The sequence below is a fragment of the Geotrypetes seraphini genome, chromosome 16, assembly GCF_902459505.1.
Source record: "Geotrypetes seraphini chromosome 16, aGeoSer1.1, whole genome shotgun sequence".
NCBI lineage: Eukaryota > Metazoa > Chordata > Amphibia > Gymnophiona > Dermophiidae > Geotrypetes > Geotrypetes seraphini.
Window position 1 is genome coordinate 46670541 of NC_047099.1, and position 18041 is coordinate 46688581.

At 45.1% G+C, this 18041-nt stretch overlaps 1 protein-coding gene across 3 annotated transcripts in view; it reads left to right on the forward strand.

Moving 5' to 3' along the window:
- The window catches only part of CACNA1A (calcium voltage-gated channel subunit alpha1 A), a 134752-nt gene that overhangs the window by 90037 nt on the left and 26674 nt on the right, over nt 1–18041 (forward strand). For all 3 annotated transcript variants that reach the window (XR_004537250.1, XM_033924194.1, XM_033924195.1), the window contains exons 27-36: nt 3489–3629; nt 4162–4363; nt 5611–5775; nt 6125–6235; nt 6418–6501; nt 11115–11231; nt 11361–11426; nt 14788–14888; nt 15626–15776; nt 16553–16680. Coding sequence is in view for 2 of the 3 variants with exons in the window: in XM_033924194.1 (XP_033780085.1) it covers nt 3489–3629; nt 4162–4363; nt 5611–5775; nt 6125–6235; nt 6418–6501; nt 11115–11231; nt 11361–11426; nt 14788–14888; nt 15626–15776; nt 16553–16680 (1266 nt within the window). In the remaining variant the exon portion in view is untranslated. The remainder of the gene's footprint in view (nt 1–3488; nt 3630–4161; nt 4364–5610; nt 5776–6124; nt 6236–6417; nt 6502–11114; nt 11232–11360; nt 11427–14787; nt 14889–15625; nt 15777–16552; nt 16681–18041) is intronic.

An 18041-nucleotide genomic window follows, 5' to 3' on the forward strand; every position in this document is an offset into this window, starting at 1 on the left:
TCGTTACCCAGTCAAAGAAGCTGATCAGGTTGGATTGGCAGGATCTCCCCTTAGTAAATCCATGCTGGCGGGGATCCCTTAGTTTCTCCTCGTCCATGATTCTATCCAATTGGTGTTTGATTAGGGTTTCCATTAGTTTGCTCACTATCGATGTGAGACTCACTGGTCTGTAATTTGCCATCTCCATCTTGGAGCCTTTCTTGTGGAGTGGGATGACGTTAGCTGTCTTCCAGTCCATCGGGACGTTACCTGTACTAAGGGAGAGATTGAAGAGCGCGGATAGCGGTTCCGCTAGGACATCACCCAACTCCCTGAGCACCCTAGGGTGTAGGTTGTCAGGCCCCATGGCCTTGTTGACCTTGATTTTTGACAGCTCGCAATAGACGCTGCTGGGTGTAAACTTGAAATTACTAAACGGGTCAACTGATTTAACCCTTGTCTGTGGCTGAGGGCCGATTCCCGGCGCCTCGCGGGTGAAGACTGAGCAGAAGTATGTATTTAACAGTTGGGCTTTTTCCGAGTCCGTTTCTACATAGTCTCCGTCTGGTTTTCTTAGACGTACTATCCCTCCCGAGTTCTTATTTCTGTCACTGATATACCTGAAGAAAGATTTATCTCCTTTCTGGATGTTCTTTGCTAGAGACTCCTCCATGCGGAATTTGGCCTCCCTAACTGCTGCTTTGACGGCCCTTGACTTGGCCAGATATTTTACTCTAGAGTCCTGTGTCCCTGATTGTTTGTAGGAGATGAATGCTTTTTTCTTCTCTTTGATGATGTCCGAGATCTCCGTAGAGAACCACTGTGGCTTGTTGTTCCTACTCCGTTTGCTTACTGATTTAACATAGCGGTTTGTTGCTTCCTGTATGGTGGCTTTCAGAGTTGACCACATTTCTTCCACGCTGTCGGTGTCTGCTTGGCTTTGTAGCGCCTGGTGAACGAAGTCTCCCATGTCTTGGAATTTTGTGTCTTTGAATTTGAGAACCTTGGTCATTGATGTAGATTTCGTGAAACCTTTCCTGATATTGAACCATATCATATTGTATTCCATTTGCAGAGTGGCCAATCCAGGCCACAAGAAACCCACAGCGTATCAACATTCCATGCTACCTATCCCTTAACCAGATCGGTGAACCCTGGCTAAGGTAGGGCTGAGTTTTATCTGGTCCATATAAGTGCTGCCTCTGCCCCCAGACCATCCTCAACACAGCCAGTTTTGGCTTAGGCGATTAGAGGGGAGATTTAGCAGCATTTCTGTATGTGTCACTGAATATCTCCAGGGTAACTCCCGCATTGGCAGGTTAATATTGTCCCTTAGTGCTCTTTGGACAGCGTCTGGTGAATCCAAAGATACAGAACTTGTGCAGCTCAGTTTTAGATAGCTGTTTGTGTGGACAGTCTTCTCCGTAAACATTTAGCTGATTAGGGCAAATATTCTGAACTAACCAGGGCCATAAGGATTGCAAACATCTCACTTGCTGATAAAAATATATTAGGGATAGATGACAGCAATGGAACTTCCAAAAATCATCCATAGAAACATGATGGCAGATAAAGGCCAAATGGCCTATCCACAGTAACCATTATCTCTTCCTCTCTCTAAGATATCCTACGTGCCTATCCCAGGCTTTCTTGAAATCAGACACAGTCTCCGTCGCCACCTCTTCCACGCATCTATCACCCTTTCCGTAAAAAAGTATTTCCTCAGATTACTCCAGAGCCTATCACCTCTTCACTTCATCCTATGCCCTCTCATTGCAGAGTTTCCTTTCAAATGAAAGAGACTCGACTCATGCGCATTTATGTCACATAGGTATTTAAATGTCTATCATATCTCCCCTCTCCCGCTTTTTCTCCAAAGAATATTAAAGCAAACTCAAAATTCAGTGGGTGGCAAAGTGCAATGAGTGTGCACTTGGCAACACCCCACTCCCAAACGTAGGCAACGGCCACATTGTGGACCAACTGCAGCAGCTCAAGACAAGCTCCTGAGAGACCCAGATATATAGCGTTAAAATCATCAGTAGAAAAATCATCATCACCATGACAGAACTTCAGCCCTTTACGCATCCTGTCAAATATTTTGATGTACTGCACACTATATTGAAGCTCTGTTTTTAGCCATACTGAGGTATATCAAGAATTTGTAATAAAAATAAAGAAAACTAATAGAAACATGGCAGCGAATTTATTGCAGGATGCCATAGAGATTTAAATGATGACACATTTTGCTCTTTGACAGCATTTTTTTTTTCAAAGAACATTTGATATTGTATTGCTTGTCCCCTGAATAAGACAACATTTGTTGACGAAACTTGAATCCTAGTTGGGACTTATTTTAAAACCATTTTACTCAATAAAGACTTTACTCTGAAGATCTGATTAAACATCTCTCATGCCCTTTTTTGTTGTTGTATGTACTTTGCTATGAAGAGCAGCAAATCACACTCTGTTGAAGTTCTTTCACAATTTCATGTAATGATATTTTGGAAGATCTTTGAATGCTATTGAGACTTGTCAAGAGTTCTGAGATGAGCACAATATGAGTAATAGGCAGCCATCCCAGAGACGCCATGTTACCCAGGCTAGAGATATTTTGGTGAGTGCTGGTTTTAAATTGCATCCCAAAGCAGTGTGGGATTTGTAGTGCCTGATCCTACCCATTGAAATCATAATGTACCAGGATGGGGTATTCAGAAATGCAGGATAGTTCCAAAATCTCTAGTCTGGAACTTGTCAACTCTGTCATCTGGCCTGCCCATCCCCAGCATCCACTATCTGCTCCTCTCCCTAAGAGATCCCATGTGCCTGTCCCATGCTTTCTTGAATTCAGACAGTCTTTGTCTCTACCACCTCTACCAGCAGACTATTCCACGCATCTACCACCCTTTCTATAAAAACGTTATTTCCTTAGATTACTCCTGAGCCTATCATCTCTTAACTTCATCCTTTGCCCTCTCATTCCAGAGCTTCCTTTCAAATGAGACTCACCTATGTTGTGCATGGTTTAAAAGATAATGGAGTAACGCACTTTGTAACATATCACACTCATATGATCGTTAATCATCGCCCATTTCAGAAGAATCATTGTAGGTCTGCCAGCTAATGAGAAATCTCAAGTATGCCACTGGTCTTCCTTTTCAAGTGACCAATGTGTGAGGGGTTACTGAGCACACTCAACACGTTATCAAAATTATTTTATTATTTTCCTATTTATTCAGGTATAAGCACCATTATTGAATTATTGTATGGATTAAGGGTGCCCTATTATAAATCAAGTTCCCAAGAAGTTAGAATTTGATGATTCTTCGGATCAGCAGCATCCAGGCCTCACAGCTGCTGTTTTCCAAAGGGAGGGTACAATGCCCACTGTGGGTGACTTAGGTTGGTAAAATAGTCAATGAATATTGATCCCATGGCGATTTTGCTCTTACAGTGTTACATGAATCGCTGCGAGAATCACTGTCTGACCCATCTTCCTTCTCTTGCAGGGGGGAGTATCTAGTTTATAAGAAGCACAATGAAGTGGAAGCTCGGAAGCGGGAATGGAAGAAATATGACTTCCACTATGACAACGTACTGTGGGCGCTTCTGACCCTTTTTACTGTATCCACGGGAGAAGGTTGGCCAGAGTAAGGAAAATGACCCCCCAACTGTACAAAGCAAGCAAACCGCTGTGTCCACTGAACTTCCCAGTACCTGGTTCTAGAATAGACAGGGCAGGAGTGGGATGCATTGGCAAAGTTCTGTATGTGCGCATGCTTGTGTGTGTGTAAGAGAGAGGGTTGAAGTACTAGAATGGCATGGGGTACTGAAGGGCAAGAATGAGGTGCATTGGCAGCGCAGGTGCTTTAATTAAGGGAAGAAGTTATCAATGTGGGCGACTGTTAAGATGTGTTATTTTACGGTTAACCATAGTTATTAGTAACTAGATCTCACTGCATAAAGTGGGACCTGTGGTAAAATAACCATCTTAACGGCAGCTCACACTGATAATTATGCACCCTATACTGCAACTCTTTATTTTTAAGCAACATTCTGTATTTCATAAGTCAAGATTGCATATGAGGGGGATTTTGAAGACCGAAATTGTTCTTTCACTTGGCAATGTTGAGCATCTGCTTCTTTTCTTTCATCTCCCTCCCTGCCCTTTCTCTTTCTCAGCGTCCTCAAGCACTCAGTGGATGCTACCGAGGAAGATCAGGGTCCCAGTCCCGGGTTCCGGATGGAAATGTCTATTTTCTATGTGGTTTATTTTGTGGTCTTTCCTTTCTTCTTCGTGAACATCTTCGTGGCTTTGATTATCATCACATTTCAGGAGCAGGGTGACAAGATGATGGAGGAATACAGCCTGGAGAAGAATGAGGTACAGAGAGAGAGAACAGGGTTTCCTTTACCCCAGGGAAGCCTTTTCCCATGGTGGCTATAACATAAGAGTCACATTCTATATTAGGACGCCTACATTAGGGGCTGCCAGGCACCCTTATTGCAAACACCTAGTGACGTCTAAGTAAAATCCACACACAACCCAAATTGTTTTGATTAGCTTAAATGTTATGATAATTGACTGTGCCAATGAAGTTAATTGATAATTTTAAAAAACCTAATTAAGAGTTCTGCATGGAACTCAGAGTGAAAGGTCTATCTGAAAAGGAGAGGTAGAGAATAGGCATTGCTAGGCGTCTCAGTCAGGTGACCTAATGTCCTGGCGCTTACTCTTAAGTTGCCTATGCACCGCTAGGTGGGATTCTATAAAGGACGTCTAGCAGTTGATTCAGAACTACATGACGCGGGGCACTTAGCCGCTTGATTTGGGCCCCCAGATCTCACATATTAAAAGGTAATGAGGTCAGAGGAATTGTTTTATCCTGAGGAAAAGGGGAGAGCGGACAACAGAACCTGCCCTGGTATTCCTCCATGCATGCGAGGGCCTCTTTCTGACATAAGCACACCTTGAGCATTTGGGGGTAAACTCTATATAGGTCACTAAATGTTAGTGCTGAAACCTAGGGTGCTAGTGTTCCATAAGGCAGAGTGGCGTGCCAAATCCGCTATGGAACGTTAGCATAAGTCTGCAGTTATGCGCCAAACCTTAGACATGACCCCTTGTGCCGTGTCTATGGCTGGCTTAAATGGGGTAGTTGGCGTGTTAATGTAACTATTCTCTGAATTGCATGCCTCTGACCCACCATGCCCCCTTCCCACTTTGCATTATTGCGCAAGAGAAGTCAAGGGCGTAAGTCTGTTACATGTGCATTGGCAAATTAGCGCTTATAGTGCTTGGACCAATTAGTTGCCAATTTAATATCAATTATTTCATTTTGTTATGCATATAATTGGCCCTGAGCCATGTATAGAATTTCGGGGTTGGCATCTTCTTTATGAACAGTAAAGATCCTTAGGGAAGGCTATGAGCAGAGGGTTTTCAGGATTTCTACAATAAATATGCACAAAATAGATGGACACCACCTCTGTTGCATGGAAATATATCTCATGCATATTCATTGTGAAAATCCTGAAATCCAGACTGGTTTGAGACCCAGGTTTGGGGATCTCTGCACCCTTAGACGTGTTGCCCTCACGCTCTCCTCTCCATCCTTTCTCTCTTCCCAGAGAGCGTGCATCGACTTCACCATCAGCGCCAAGCCATTGACGCGTCATATGCCAGAAAATAAGCAAAGCTTCCAGTACCGCATGTGGCAGTTTGTGGTCTCCCCACCCTTCGAATACACCGTCATGGTGATGATTGCACTCAACACCATCGTCTTAATGATGAAGGTGAGTTACCTTGAGGAAGAGGAAGACAGGGAGGGGTGGCCTTCATCAGTGTGCTGGCACCGAACTAGATCCTGCCAAGTAGATGGATTGTGACACTTCAGGTTAGAAGTTGGTCTTTTCAGTTAGTTTACACTGGAACTGACTGATAGCATGAGCATAAATGATGGCTAAAATCCATCTGTCAGGGTGTTCCCTGCTTCTACAGGCTGAGGTAGATGGTTTTGAGCTTGTATCAGGAAAAGCTACTGCATGTCCAGTGGAGCATGAAAAGGACTCTACTTTGCATTGATATATGAAGTGGCAGCTCTATAGTTTCTCACATTCTTATGGAACTTTCCTCTTTCTTTAGTTTGACGAGTCTCCTAAGAGTTATGATGATGTCCTACGGATGTTCAACATTGTGTTTACGGCTCTCTTCTCCTTGGAGTGTGTGTTGAAGATTATTGCTTTTGGAGTCCTGGTAAGACCTTGCTCGAGAATGGTTTTTGTTTAGGCTCAGCGCAAGACGTGAGTTTAGCTAGACAAGTGTGTGTGTGTAAGCTGGGACAGCGTCTCTTCACCATGGCTGAATGTTGACCCCACTATGTGCCTTTGGCTTGACCAATGACCACTGCCCTTAGCCTGCCTATTCTGCTGTTGTAGAATTATTTCCGGGACGCCTGGAACATCTTTGACTTTGTGACCGTCCTTGGTAGCATCACAGACATCTTGGTGTCAGACCTGGGGGTAAGTTCAATATCCCTTTCTCTGGGTGCTATTAAATAGTTGTAAGGTCGGGGGTATGAGGGAGATGGGCACCAGCTGACCCGACAATCAGTGGAAAAGAAAGATGTGATACAGTTTACTTTGCTGGTAGTTTAAAACCTGCCCCTCTTTCCCAGCAAAAATGTCACTCTGAAAAACCACCCAAGTGTCAACAAGCAGAAAATCCCTCTGGGACAGAATGGACGGAAATCTGGAAAGATGGGAGACTCGTGGGCTCTGTCATGGAGCGGACACATCATGTTACCTCAGTGCTCCTTCCTGAGCCAAAGGGTGCAAATTTCATTTCAGCAGCTTCCCCCCTCCCCCAATGTGGTTGTAAAATTTCATGGTGAAAGTGCTTCTCCAGAATCCGAGCTCCACCACAGCTGTGGTGTGCTGATCAGTGTGTACCCATTCTGACAGATGTTGGATTGAGCCCAGGCCTCTTCAAAAAGAATCCCAATACAGGGTGATTCTTAAGCAGGCACCTGCGTTTATATACTACTTATGCCCTTAACTGTACAGAATATGTAGTTTCACGCATAAGTGGCAGGAAGGTGACTCCGTGCTATTCTGTAAGGATGCAGGTGACTGGCATGGTGTGCAAACACAAGGAGGAGTCACAAAGCTGGCACATGGGAGGCCATTGGTACGGCTGCCACTTATCTGTGGAACTCATAGAATACCCTCAGTTAAGAGCACCCGTGCCACATGTAGGTGCCTGCGGTTATGCTGGTGGAACCGGTGGAAGGCACATCGATGCTGGGTTATGTATGTATTCTATAATGGAATCCAGGTGCCTTTATAGAACAGATGTCACCATGCATCATCAGGGTTCCTAAAAGGAGATGTCTACCTGTAGAATTGCCCTCAGAGTGTCCATTGGTGTTCTTGCACTCTGACTCCCTGTGGTGGTGTTTCCTGCCACTGTCACATCACGGCTTCCTCCCTGCAGAATAGGGTCTGATTTGTGTTACCTTTTGCTGTGTCCATGTATAATGATTTTTGTATTTCTTGTCTTTTTACATGCTTTCTTTCTCTCTCTCTTTTTTCTCTCTCTCTTTCTCCTCTACACGGTGCTCAAACGGCACAACGCCCACTGCAAAATTCTTCCAATCAAAATGCACTATGAATCTCATGTCCATCCATAAATCGGTGTGTGTGTCCATGCCAAACTAATATTCTTCCACTCGCTCCCCTGCCACCCCTCCCTCAAATTAAATATTACATTAAAATAACATACTTGCAAATGCCAAAATCAAATGGAACTCTCCCCCCGCCCTATTCATCTTCAACATCTGCATCTAAGAATCCGGTTGGTTTGTAATTTCTTACTGAAACCTAATGCATTACATTCAAAGCACCCTTTGCATGCTATGCTCCAAGCTTTTTGGCTGTGCAAAGTGCCTGTAGCAGCCCCTCTCTCTGTCTCCCTCTCCTCTGTTCAGTATCTCTGATTTCCACAGAAAAATACCCATCAGGGACCTGGGAGAGAGGTATTCAGGGAAGGAAAGAACTAAGGGGCTTTTCTCCTAAGACAGTTTTGTTATTCTGTGCTATATGAGAAGGAGGAGATGTAGTTTCTCCAAAAGACTCATAGGATAGCAATTCCTTGTGCACAGGCAGCTTCAAGGGCTGGAGCCCAGAAGGAACTTGCTGGGGTTTGAACCATTTTCAAGCACCCTATAACAAGCATGGAGCTATGGCGTGGAACATAGGTTCCAGGGCCCCCTTAGGCAATACTGTCAGCCAGCCCATGTGCCTTCTGATGATACATCTGCAGTTTCCTATCACTACAGCCATGTCTCCCTGAAGAAGTGCATTTGTGCTCTATCTTCTCCCAGGCCTTTCATCCAGGGCGGTTAATTGCCTCACCAATCCCTTCTGGTGGCCCTGCAGACTCCCTCATGTGTTGCTAAATGCCCTGATATGGTTGTAGCATATATGTGATTGGTATGTAGCAGGATATTGTGATTTGTTTATAGCGTGGATACTGTGGCATGTGGCAGGATACCCCTGATGCATTTATAACGTGGATATTGTGGCATGTGGCAGGATGCCCCTGATGCATTTATAGCGTGGATACTGTGGCATGTGGCAAGATGCCCATGATGCATTTATAGTGTGGATACTGTGGCATGTGGCAGGATGCCCCTGATAAGTTTATAGCATGGATACAGTGGCATGTGGCAGGATGCCCATGATGCATTTATAGCGTGGATACTGTGGCATGTGGCAAGATGCCCATGATGCATTTATAGTGTGGATACTGTGGCATGTGGCAGGATGCCCCTGATAAGTTTATAGCATGGATACAGTGGCATGTGGCAGGATGCCCATGATGCATTTATAGCATGGATACTGTGGCATGTGGCAAGATGCCCATGATGCATTTATACTGTGGATACTGTGGCATGTGACAGGATGCCCCTGATGCGTTTATAGCATGGATACAGTGGCTTGTGGCAGGATGCCCCTGATGCGTTTATAGCATGGATACAATGGCATGTGGCAGGATGCCCCTGATGCATTTATAGTGTGGATACTGTGGCATGTGGCAGGATTCCCTGATGTGTTTGTAGTCATATAATAAATACATTTAGGCATACAGCCATATGCCACAGTTTCCATGCTACAAGCCACATTAGGGCATCCTACCACATGCAAGCATGGTGAGGACTGGCCTATAGAGTATCCAAGGGTCAGACATGACTGAATGGATAGTACCCCATGCCAGAGTACCCACACTAAAAAATACATCAGGATACAGAGCCAAGTTCCACAGTAGCCATGCTATAAACCATTTTAGAGCACCCAGCCACATGCCATAGCATTCATACTACAAACACATCAAGGCATCTCACCATATCCTACAGCAAACATGTTCTAAACCCATCTTGGCACACAGCCACATAACACAGCATCCATGTCACTAAGCTACCTCCCATAGTACCTGTGCTATAAATACATCAGGCCACCTAGCCACATATCATATCACCCACATTGTAAATGGGGCACTAAGTCACTTAGCCACCCACTCAACTCTCTCCTTTCGTCCACAGAACTCAGGGTGCTGAGGTAGCAGGATGCCCTGATGTGGTTTATAATGTGGCTGCTATGGCAGGTTCTTACATTCACAGTGATGGCGTGGCACTGCCTGGTTTAATTTTCCCTTTGATATAAGTTCTCTGGATATTTACACCAATAGAAGCTCTCTCATTGTTACTTTTCTCCCCAGTAGGCAAGCAGTATTTAATTCGAAGAAACCGAACCCTGCCTTCCTGTAATGGTTGAGGGATATTTTACCAAGTTCATCGGCCTTTCATTTCTCTCTCTTCTCCCTCTCTCCTCTTTTCCTCACTGCCTCACACACTCCCTCCAGTGTGTGACTACCATGTGTTTCATGGGCAGGAGCGATGGATGCCTTTATTGCGGTCTTGCACCTTTTCTTCTCTGTATAGGTTTGTCTAGCTGACTCAGACCTGATGGGTGGTGTCGCTGCATGTTTCTCCCCTACTTTTGCCCATTTTCCCTCTCGACAGAGGCAGCCTAGCCTTTCCTGTTTTCCCGCCTGTCTTTCTGTCCTTTTGTGAGCAGAGGTGGATGCACTGTTGTCCCTCTTTCCCTAGACATGGGTGGCGCTGTTGCATGCTTCTGCTTAGGTACAGGCTGGTTTCTGCCTTCGGGGGCGTATTGCCCCCCTTGCCCCGCTCCCCTGCATGTCATATTGGAGTCCCACTGTTATGCTCTGCCCGCTGACAGGAATGGCCTGCACTTCTGGAATAAATTCAGGAGCAGTGACTCCTTCATCTTTTCAATGTGACTGCAGGACATATCCCTCTCCACCACAAATCCAAAGTCCCCCACCCCATGCAGCTTCTGCATAGCTCCATTCCTCCCTTCAATGACAGCTGGTCAGCATTTAGCACCTTAACATAACTAACAAGATTGCAGAGGACTTCCACAGGCCCCTGCACTGCTCTTCTGGTCCCAGAAGCTGCTGCCATCTCCTTGGAGAGCGCAGAAATGCATCTGCATGAACTCACCAGGATTGCTCCTGCTGACCCTGAAACCCGCCTAACCTCCTCCCCTCCAGAATGAGCCCCTGCTTCCATAAGTATGTGGCAGGCTGCAGCGTCTCTCTCCCCCCGGGCCTGGGGGATGAGAAAGTAGCTGTGAGGCACTTGTTGAGTTCATGCCACAGATGTGTTTCTGCATTGCATCATAATGCATGCATGTAAGACACATGGACCTGGCCTGTCTCTGCAGTGGAAGCGTGTCTTACATGTATGAGAGACTCCTGAGTCTGGATACCACTGAACTCGCTGCTTGTCTTAGCAAATCAGTGCATTTGATTGTTGGGGTAAATTTAGAAAAAAAGAATGGATCCTTCTGATTAGATGATAGCGGCGTTTTGGAATTTTTTTGGGGGGTGGTGATGGGAAGATATTGGGGGTGCAGCAAAAGAGTAAGACATTTTAAATATTTTTAATTTCTGAAGATTTATAAATCTATAATTAATTTGCAGATAATTTGCTGATTTCTTTTTTCCTCTCACACTAAGGAAACTGATATTCTTTCCTCCGTTTCCATAGAATAACTTCATCAACCTCAGCTTTCTGCGCCTCTTCCGTGCTGCACGCCTCATCAAACTCCTGCGTCAAGGTTACACCATTCGCATCTTACTCTGGACATTTGTCCAGTCTTTCAAGGTAACAATAAAATCTCAGAACAGAGCCCCCAGCAATGCAGTGCCCCCCTCCAGTTCAGCAACAGTGAGGATAGCAGAGAATTCTCTTTCCTTCACGAATTCTATGATAGGTATTTTTTTTTCTTTTTAGGCCCTTCCTTATGTCTGTCTATTGATTGCGATGTTGTTCTTCATCTACGCCATCATTGGGATGCAGGTACCAGAATAATCCCCCCCCCCTTGCTATGCATTACACATATTAAAATCCTGTTTAAAAGTTTCTCTGAGAATCTCTCCAATCATGTGCTGTGAATTTGCATAGAATTTGTCCTCATCCCCATCCCTACAGATAACGGCAGGAAACCATCCCGTGTCATTCTTTAGCATCTCTCTCAACCTCAGTCCTTCTACACCAGCATTCTTCAATGCAAGGCTTGAGGCTCAGTGGCTGGAAACCATCCCGTGTCATTCGTTAGCGTCTCTCTCAACCTCAGCCCTTCTACACTAGCGTTCTTCAATGCAAGGCTTGAGGGTCAGTGGCTGGAAACCATCCCGTGTCATTCTTTAGCGTCTCTCTCAACCTCAGTCCTTCTACACCAGCATTTTTCAATGTGAGGCTTGAGGGTCAGTGGCTGGAAACCATCCCATGTCATTCTTTAGCATCTCTCTCAACCTCAGTCCTTCTACACAAGCATTCTTCAATGCAAAACTTCAGGGTCAGTGGCTGGAAATCCATCCTATGTAATTCTTTAGTGTCTATCTCAACCTCAGTCTTTCTACACCAGCATTCTTCAATGCAAGGCTTGAGGGTCAGTGGCTGGAAACCATCCCGTGTCATTCTTTAGCGTCTCTCTCAACCTCAGTCCTTCTACACTAGCGTTCTTCAATGCAAGGCTTGAGGGTCAGTGGCTGGAAACCATCCAGTGTCATTCTTTAGCGTCTCTCTCAACCTCAGTCCTTCTACACCAGCGTTCTTCAATTCAAGGCTTGAGGGTCAGTGGCTGAAAACCATCCCGTGTCATTCTTTAGCGTCTGTCTCAACCTCAGTCCTTCTACACCAGCGTTCTTCAATGCAAGGCTTCAGGTTCAGTGGCTGGAAACCATCCCGTGTCATTCTTTAGCGTCTCTCTCAACCTCAGTCCTTCTACACCAGCATTTTTCAATGTGAGGCTTGAGGGTAAGTGGCTGGAAATCCATCCTGTGTAATTCTTTAGTGTCTATCTCAATCTCAGTCCTTCTACACCAGCATTCTTCAATGCGAGTCTTGAGGGACAGTGGCTGGAAACCATCCCTTGTCATTCTTTAGAATCTCTCTCAACCTCAGTCCTTCTACATCAGCATTCTTCAATGCAAGGCTTGAGGGACAGTGGCTGGAAAGCATCCCGTGTCATTCTTTAGCGTCTCTCTCAACCTCAGTCCTTCTACACAAGCATTCTTCAATGTAAGGCTTTAGGGACAGTGGCTGGAAACCATCCCGTATAATTCTTTAGTGTCAATCTCAACCTCAGTGCTTCTACACCAGCTTTCTCCAATGCAAGGCTTGAGGGTCAGTGGCTTTAAACCATCCTGTGTAATTCTTTAGCGTCTCTCTCAGCCTCAGTCCTTCTACACCAGCATTCTTCAATGCGAGGCTTGAGGGTCAGTGGCTGGAAACCATCCCCGTGTCATTCTTTAGCATCTCTCTCAACCTCAGTCCTTCTACACAAGCATTCTTCAATGCAAAACTTCAGGGTCAGTGGCTGGAAATCCATCCTATGTAATTCTTTAGTGTCTATCTCAACCTCAGTCTTTCTACACCAGCATTCTTCAATGCAAGGCTTGAGGGTCAGTGGCTGGAAACCATCCCTTGTCATTCTTTAGCGTCTCTCTCAACCTCAGTCCTTCTACACTAGCGTTCTTCAATGCAAGGCTTGAGGGTCAGTGGCTGGAAACCAACCAGTGTCATTCTTTAGCGTCTCTCTCAACCTCAGTCCTTCTACACCAGCGTTCTTCAATTCAAGGCTTGAGGGTCAGTGGCTGAAAACCATCCCGTGTCATTCTTTAGCATCTGTCTCAACCTCAGTCCTTCTACACCAGCGTTCTTCAATGCAAGGCTTCAGGTTCAGTGGCTGGAAACCATCCCGTGTCATTCTTTAGCGTCTCTCTCAACCTCAGTCCTTCTACACCAGCATTTTTCAATGTGAGGCTTGAGGGTAAGTGGCTGGAAATCCATCCTGTGTAATTCTTTAGTGTCTATCTCAATCTCAGTCCTTCTACACCAGCATTCTTCAATGCGAGTCTTGAGGGACAGTGGCTGGAAACCATCCCTTGTCATTCTTTAGAATCTCTCTCAACCTCAGTCCTTATACACCAGCATTCTTCAATGCGAGTCTAGAGGGACAGTGGCTGGAAACCATCCCATGTCATTCTTTAGAATCTCTCTCAACCTCAGTCCTTCTACATCAGCATTCTTCAATGCAAGGCTTGAGGGACAGTGGCTGGAAAGCATCCCGTGTCATTCTTTAGCGTCTCTCTCAACCTCAGTCCTTCTACACAAGCATTCTTCAATGCGAGTCTTGAGGGACAGTGGCTGGAAACCATCCCTTGTCATTCTTTAGAATCTCTCTCAACCTCACTCCTTATACACCAGCATTCTTCAATGCGAGTCTAGAGGGACAGTGGCTGGAAACCATCCCATGTCATTCTTTAGAATCTCTCTCAACCTCAGTCCTTCTACATCAGCATTCTTCAATGCAAGGCTTTAGGGACAGTGGCTGGAAACCATCCTGTATAATTCTTTAGTGTCAATCTCAACCTCAGTGCTTCTACACCAGCTTTCTCCAATGCAAGGCTTGAGGGTCAGTGGCTTTAAACCATCCCGTGTAATTCTTTAGCGTCTCTCTCAGCCTCAGTCCTTCTACACCAGCATTCTTCAATACGAGGCTTGAGGGTCAGTGGCTGGAAACCATCCCCGTGTCATTCTTTAGCATCTCTCTCAATCTCAGTCCTTCTATACCAGCATTCTTCAATGCAAGACTTGAGGGTCAGTGGCTGGAAACCATCCCGTGTCATTCTTTAGTGTCTATCTCAACCTCAGCCTTCTACACCAGCATTCTTCAGAGTCAGTGGCTGGGCTCATTCATATTCTGATTCTTTCCTCTCTCCTTAAATAATGACATCGGGATGGTTTCTTATGGTTAACCACAGGGACAAATTCTGTCCCTACGTCATTCTCTTTGAGTGTGGTGTATTTCAGTTCTATACAGAGAATAGAAGGGTGAATCTTTAATCTTGTACCACATTTGCACTGAGAATGTGAGCACGATTATTTACTCTCTTACACCAAATTTACACCAAGATTGGCAGTGTGAATCTTTATAGCCTTTCACCCAGTTTATACTGAGAATAAATGTGTGAATTTCACAACATTTACACAAGGGTGTGAATCTTTATATTGGTTCACACTGTTTCACTAAGGACCGGAGTGTGAATTGAGAATGAGTGTGCGCACTTATACACTGCCTATCATGCACTGTTGGCGGCACTGGTGTTGTCATCTGCCCTGTATGAGATGCAACTGACCATTTTCATCTCCCTAGGTCTTTGGCAATATCGCGATCGATGAGAAGGACGAAGACGCAGCAATCACAGAGCACAATAATTTCCAGACCTTCTTCCAGGCTCTTATGCTGCTCTTCAGGTCAGTGTGAGAGAGTTTTCTACCCAACAAACATGTTGTTCTCTCAGGCTTTCTGCAGCTGGTATTGTGGTTGTTGCAGGTTTCCAAGTCTTGTCAGGTAGAGACTGGTGTTTCTGCCATCATGCTTTGGCTTTCTTCAGGATATACTGGTTAGGGCTTGAGGTGAATGAGGCAGAAAAGTCCATCGGTCACCATTTTGAATTTTGGCGGGAAAGTCAGTTGGTCACAAATTTGAATTTTGGTGGGAAAATCAGTTGGTCTATTTTTACCATAGAATGGAAAAGTCTCTGGTGAGTTTAAACAGGTTATTATGTGTTTTTTTTAAATGTTGAACACGTTTGTATGTGTATCTTCCTTTCCCTAATATTCGTGCAAATGTTTCTTCTACCTAAAATATTTGTCACCATGCCTTTCCCTTCCCAGAGCACTTGACCATGTCTTCTCACATGGGTGGACATTATCTGCTTATTATTACTCTGAACACCCAAACCTGCCTTCTATCCATTGTATGGCGTGTGTTGTCTCTGTCTGAACTTTGTGCAATGAATCAATCTTTCGTTTGCTTTTTAATTTCGAGGTAAGATGCTGGCATTTGCTTGTTCTAGTGAAAGCAGTGTTCCTGCAAAGAGGTTGTTGCCAGAGCTCAAGAGTCCTATATTTATGAAGGTTTTGGAGTGGCTTCCTGCCCTGGGCTCCTCTTTCTGTTCTCTTGTAAGTGTTTTTCCTTCCTATTGCAGGAGCGCCACAGGGGAAGCCTGGCATAAGATCATGCTTGCGTGTCTTGGTGAGAAGCCTTGTGACCCTCGATCGGGGATCAAAGGAAAAGAGTGTGGAAATGAGTTTGCCTACTTCTACTTTGTATCCTTTATTTTCCTCTGTTCTTTTTTGGTGAGCCTCACAGCTCTGTGCATGCCTCTGTACATGCGATTGAGCCACTTGTCATTTGTACAGCCTGAGATGGGAGGCCATGCTTGGCATACACAACTTTAGAAGAGGCCTCCCCCCCCCCTTGCATGTGGGATCTGAGTGCCGAGACCCAACTGCATGTAAAGTCAGACACCTTAACATGTACAGCCTGAGCACCGAAGCCACTCTTCACCCCTACACCCTAAACAGTAAGCCTTACCTCTTCAATGTGCCACTTATGTCCCTTCCCTTCTTCTGAGTGCGGAGCCCCTCTCTTGCATGTAATCCCCCTGCCCTGGGCATGTATTAGGTGATAAATTATTTGTTTTTACTCTGTGGTTTTCATGCAGCAAATTCTTTTCTCCTTTTCTCCCCTTTATTCTTTTCTCTCTCTCTCTCTCTACCTTCTTCTTTCACGTTCTCTTTTTTCTTCTATTCTTATTTCTCTCATTTTCTCCTGTACTTTATTTTTCTCCCTTTTCTCTACTATCTTCTTTTCTGTCTCATTCCCTCCTTTACTCTTTGTTTCTGTCTTTTCCCCTTTTTCTTCTCTTTTTTCCCTTTTCCTTGCTCTGCTTTTTCCCTCTTTCTCCATTTTTCTTTGTCCTCTTCTCATATCTTCTGTTCTTTTCTCTTCTTTCCTTTTCTTCTCCTGCTTTTCCTCTCATTTTCTTTCCTTTTCTTCCTGTTTACCTCATATTCTACTTTCCTCTTTTGTTTTCCCTCTTTTTCTCTTCTTTGCCCTTTTGGTACTTCAGATGCTGAACCTCTTTGTGGCTGTCATCATGGATAATTTTGAGTACCTGACCCGTGACTCCTCCATCCTGGGACCACATCACCTGGATGAATACGTGCGAGTGTGGGCTGAGTATGATCCTGCAGCCTGGTAAGGAGCTCTGCAATTCAGAAAGCGGCTGATCTCACTCAGTGGATTCTCGGCTCCAGCCCTTCAGCTTTCTCTGGCTTGGTTTAGTTAAGTGCATAACAAGGGATGGTAAAATGCAGCTGGAGCAATGGTACATTAAAGATAGAGGTAGCAGAGAACCAGCTGCTGGGATTCTCCTCCTCCCAATCTAGAAGAGAGTAGGGAAGAGCTCTGGCATTAAGCTAAGGAGGAAGCAGAGACCAGATGAGGAGAAAAATACATCCAGCAAATGTATCCTGTCTCTTACTACAGAATTCAGGACCTGCAGAACCACAGTCTATCCCTGCAGCTCTATTGAGATATTCCTCCCTCCCCGAGACCCTCTCAGTGTCTACTAGATGTCTCACCATAGGATTTTCTGTCCCTGTCACACTAGGGGGACATCCCCCTCCCCCCTGACACTCTCTTCCTCTCACAAAATGGGCTGCTATTAACTGGACAGTGAGGCTGTTTCTTCCTCAGGTTTCCTATTTGAAAATCTCAGCTCCTAGGTGGGTTCTGTCTGTGTGCATTTTAGATACTGTGTCTGTATGTTTGTAAGGGTGTTTCTGCTTGTGGGTATGTGTGTGAGTTTTGCTTGGATGTGTTTACATGTGTGCACACTTGTGTATGTTTCTCTGTGTCTGGCCACAGACGTTTTTGTATTTCTAGGTTGATTGTATGTGCGTGTGTTTACATGGAGTGGCGTAGCACAGGTGAGTGGTGCCTGGGGCAATAGTGCCTCTCCCTACCCTCTTCCGCATCTCTTTCATTTCCTCAGTGCAAGCAGCATCACAAACTTGCTGTCCGCATCATGTCGGCTCTCCCTCTGACATCACTTCTGAGATGCGGGACCCGGAAGTGACCTCAGAGAGAGCCGACACCAACGCGGGCAGCAAGTTCATGATACCGTTCACACCAGGAAAATGAAAGGGGTACGAGGGAAGGGGCGCACGCATATGGCAGGGGGGGAGCGGAGAGGAGGAGGGGGGCTGGAGCCCCCCTTACTACACCACTGTTTACATCTGTGTATATACATACCGTACATGTTAATGTTTATTTAAGATTTGATCTACCGCTCCCGCAGTTTACAATGTATCAAACTAAAATGAAATTAGGTACTTGAGAAAAATGACCCTATCTGTCCCGAAGGTACCTGATACACTAAAAATATGTAATACATTTCTAAGATAAAAAATCCAATATATATATGTGTGCGTGCCTGTGTTTGAACATGATTGCATGTATGTGTGTGTATTGTGCTGGGGAGGGCCTAGTAGAAAAGGAAGAGATCTGACCGAGGGAAAATGGATGTTCTGTAATCCTTTTTGTACATATCGTAT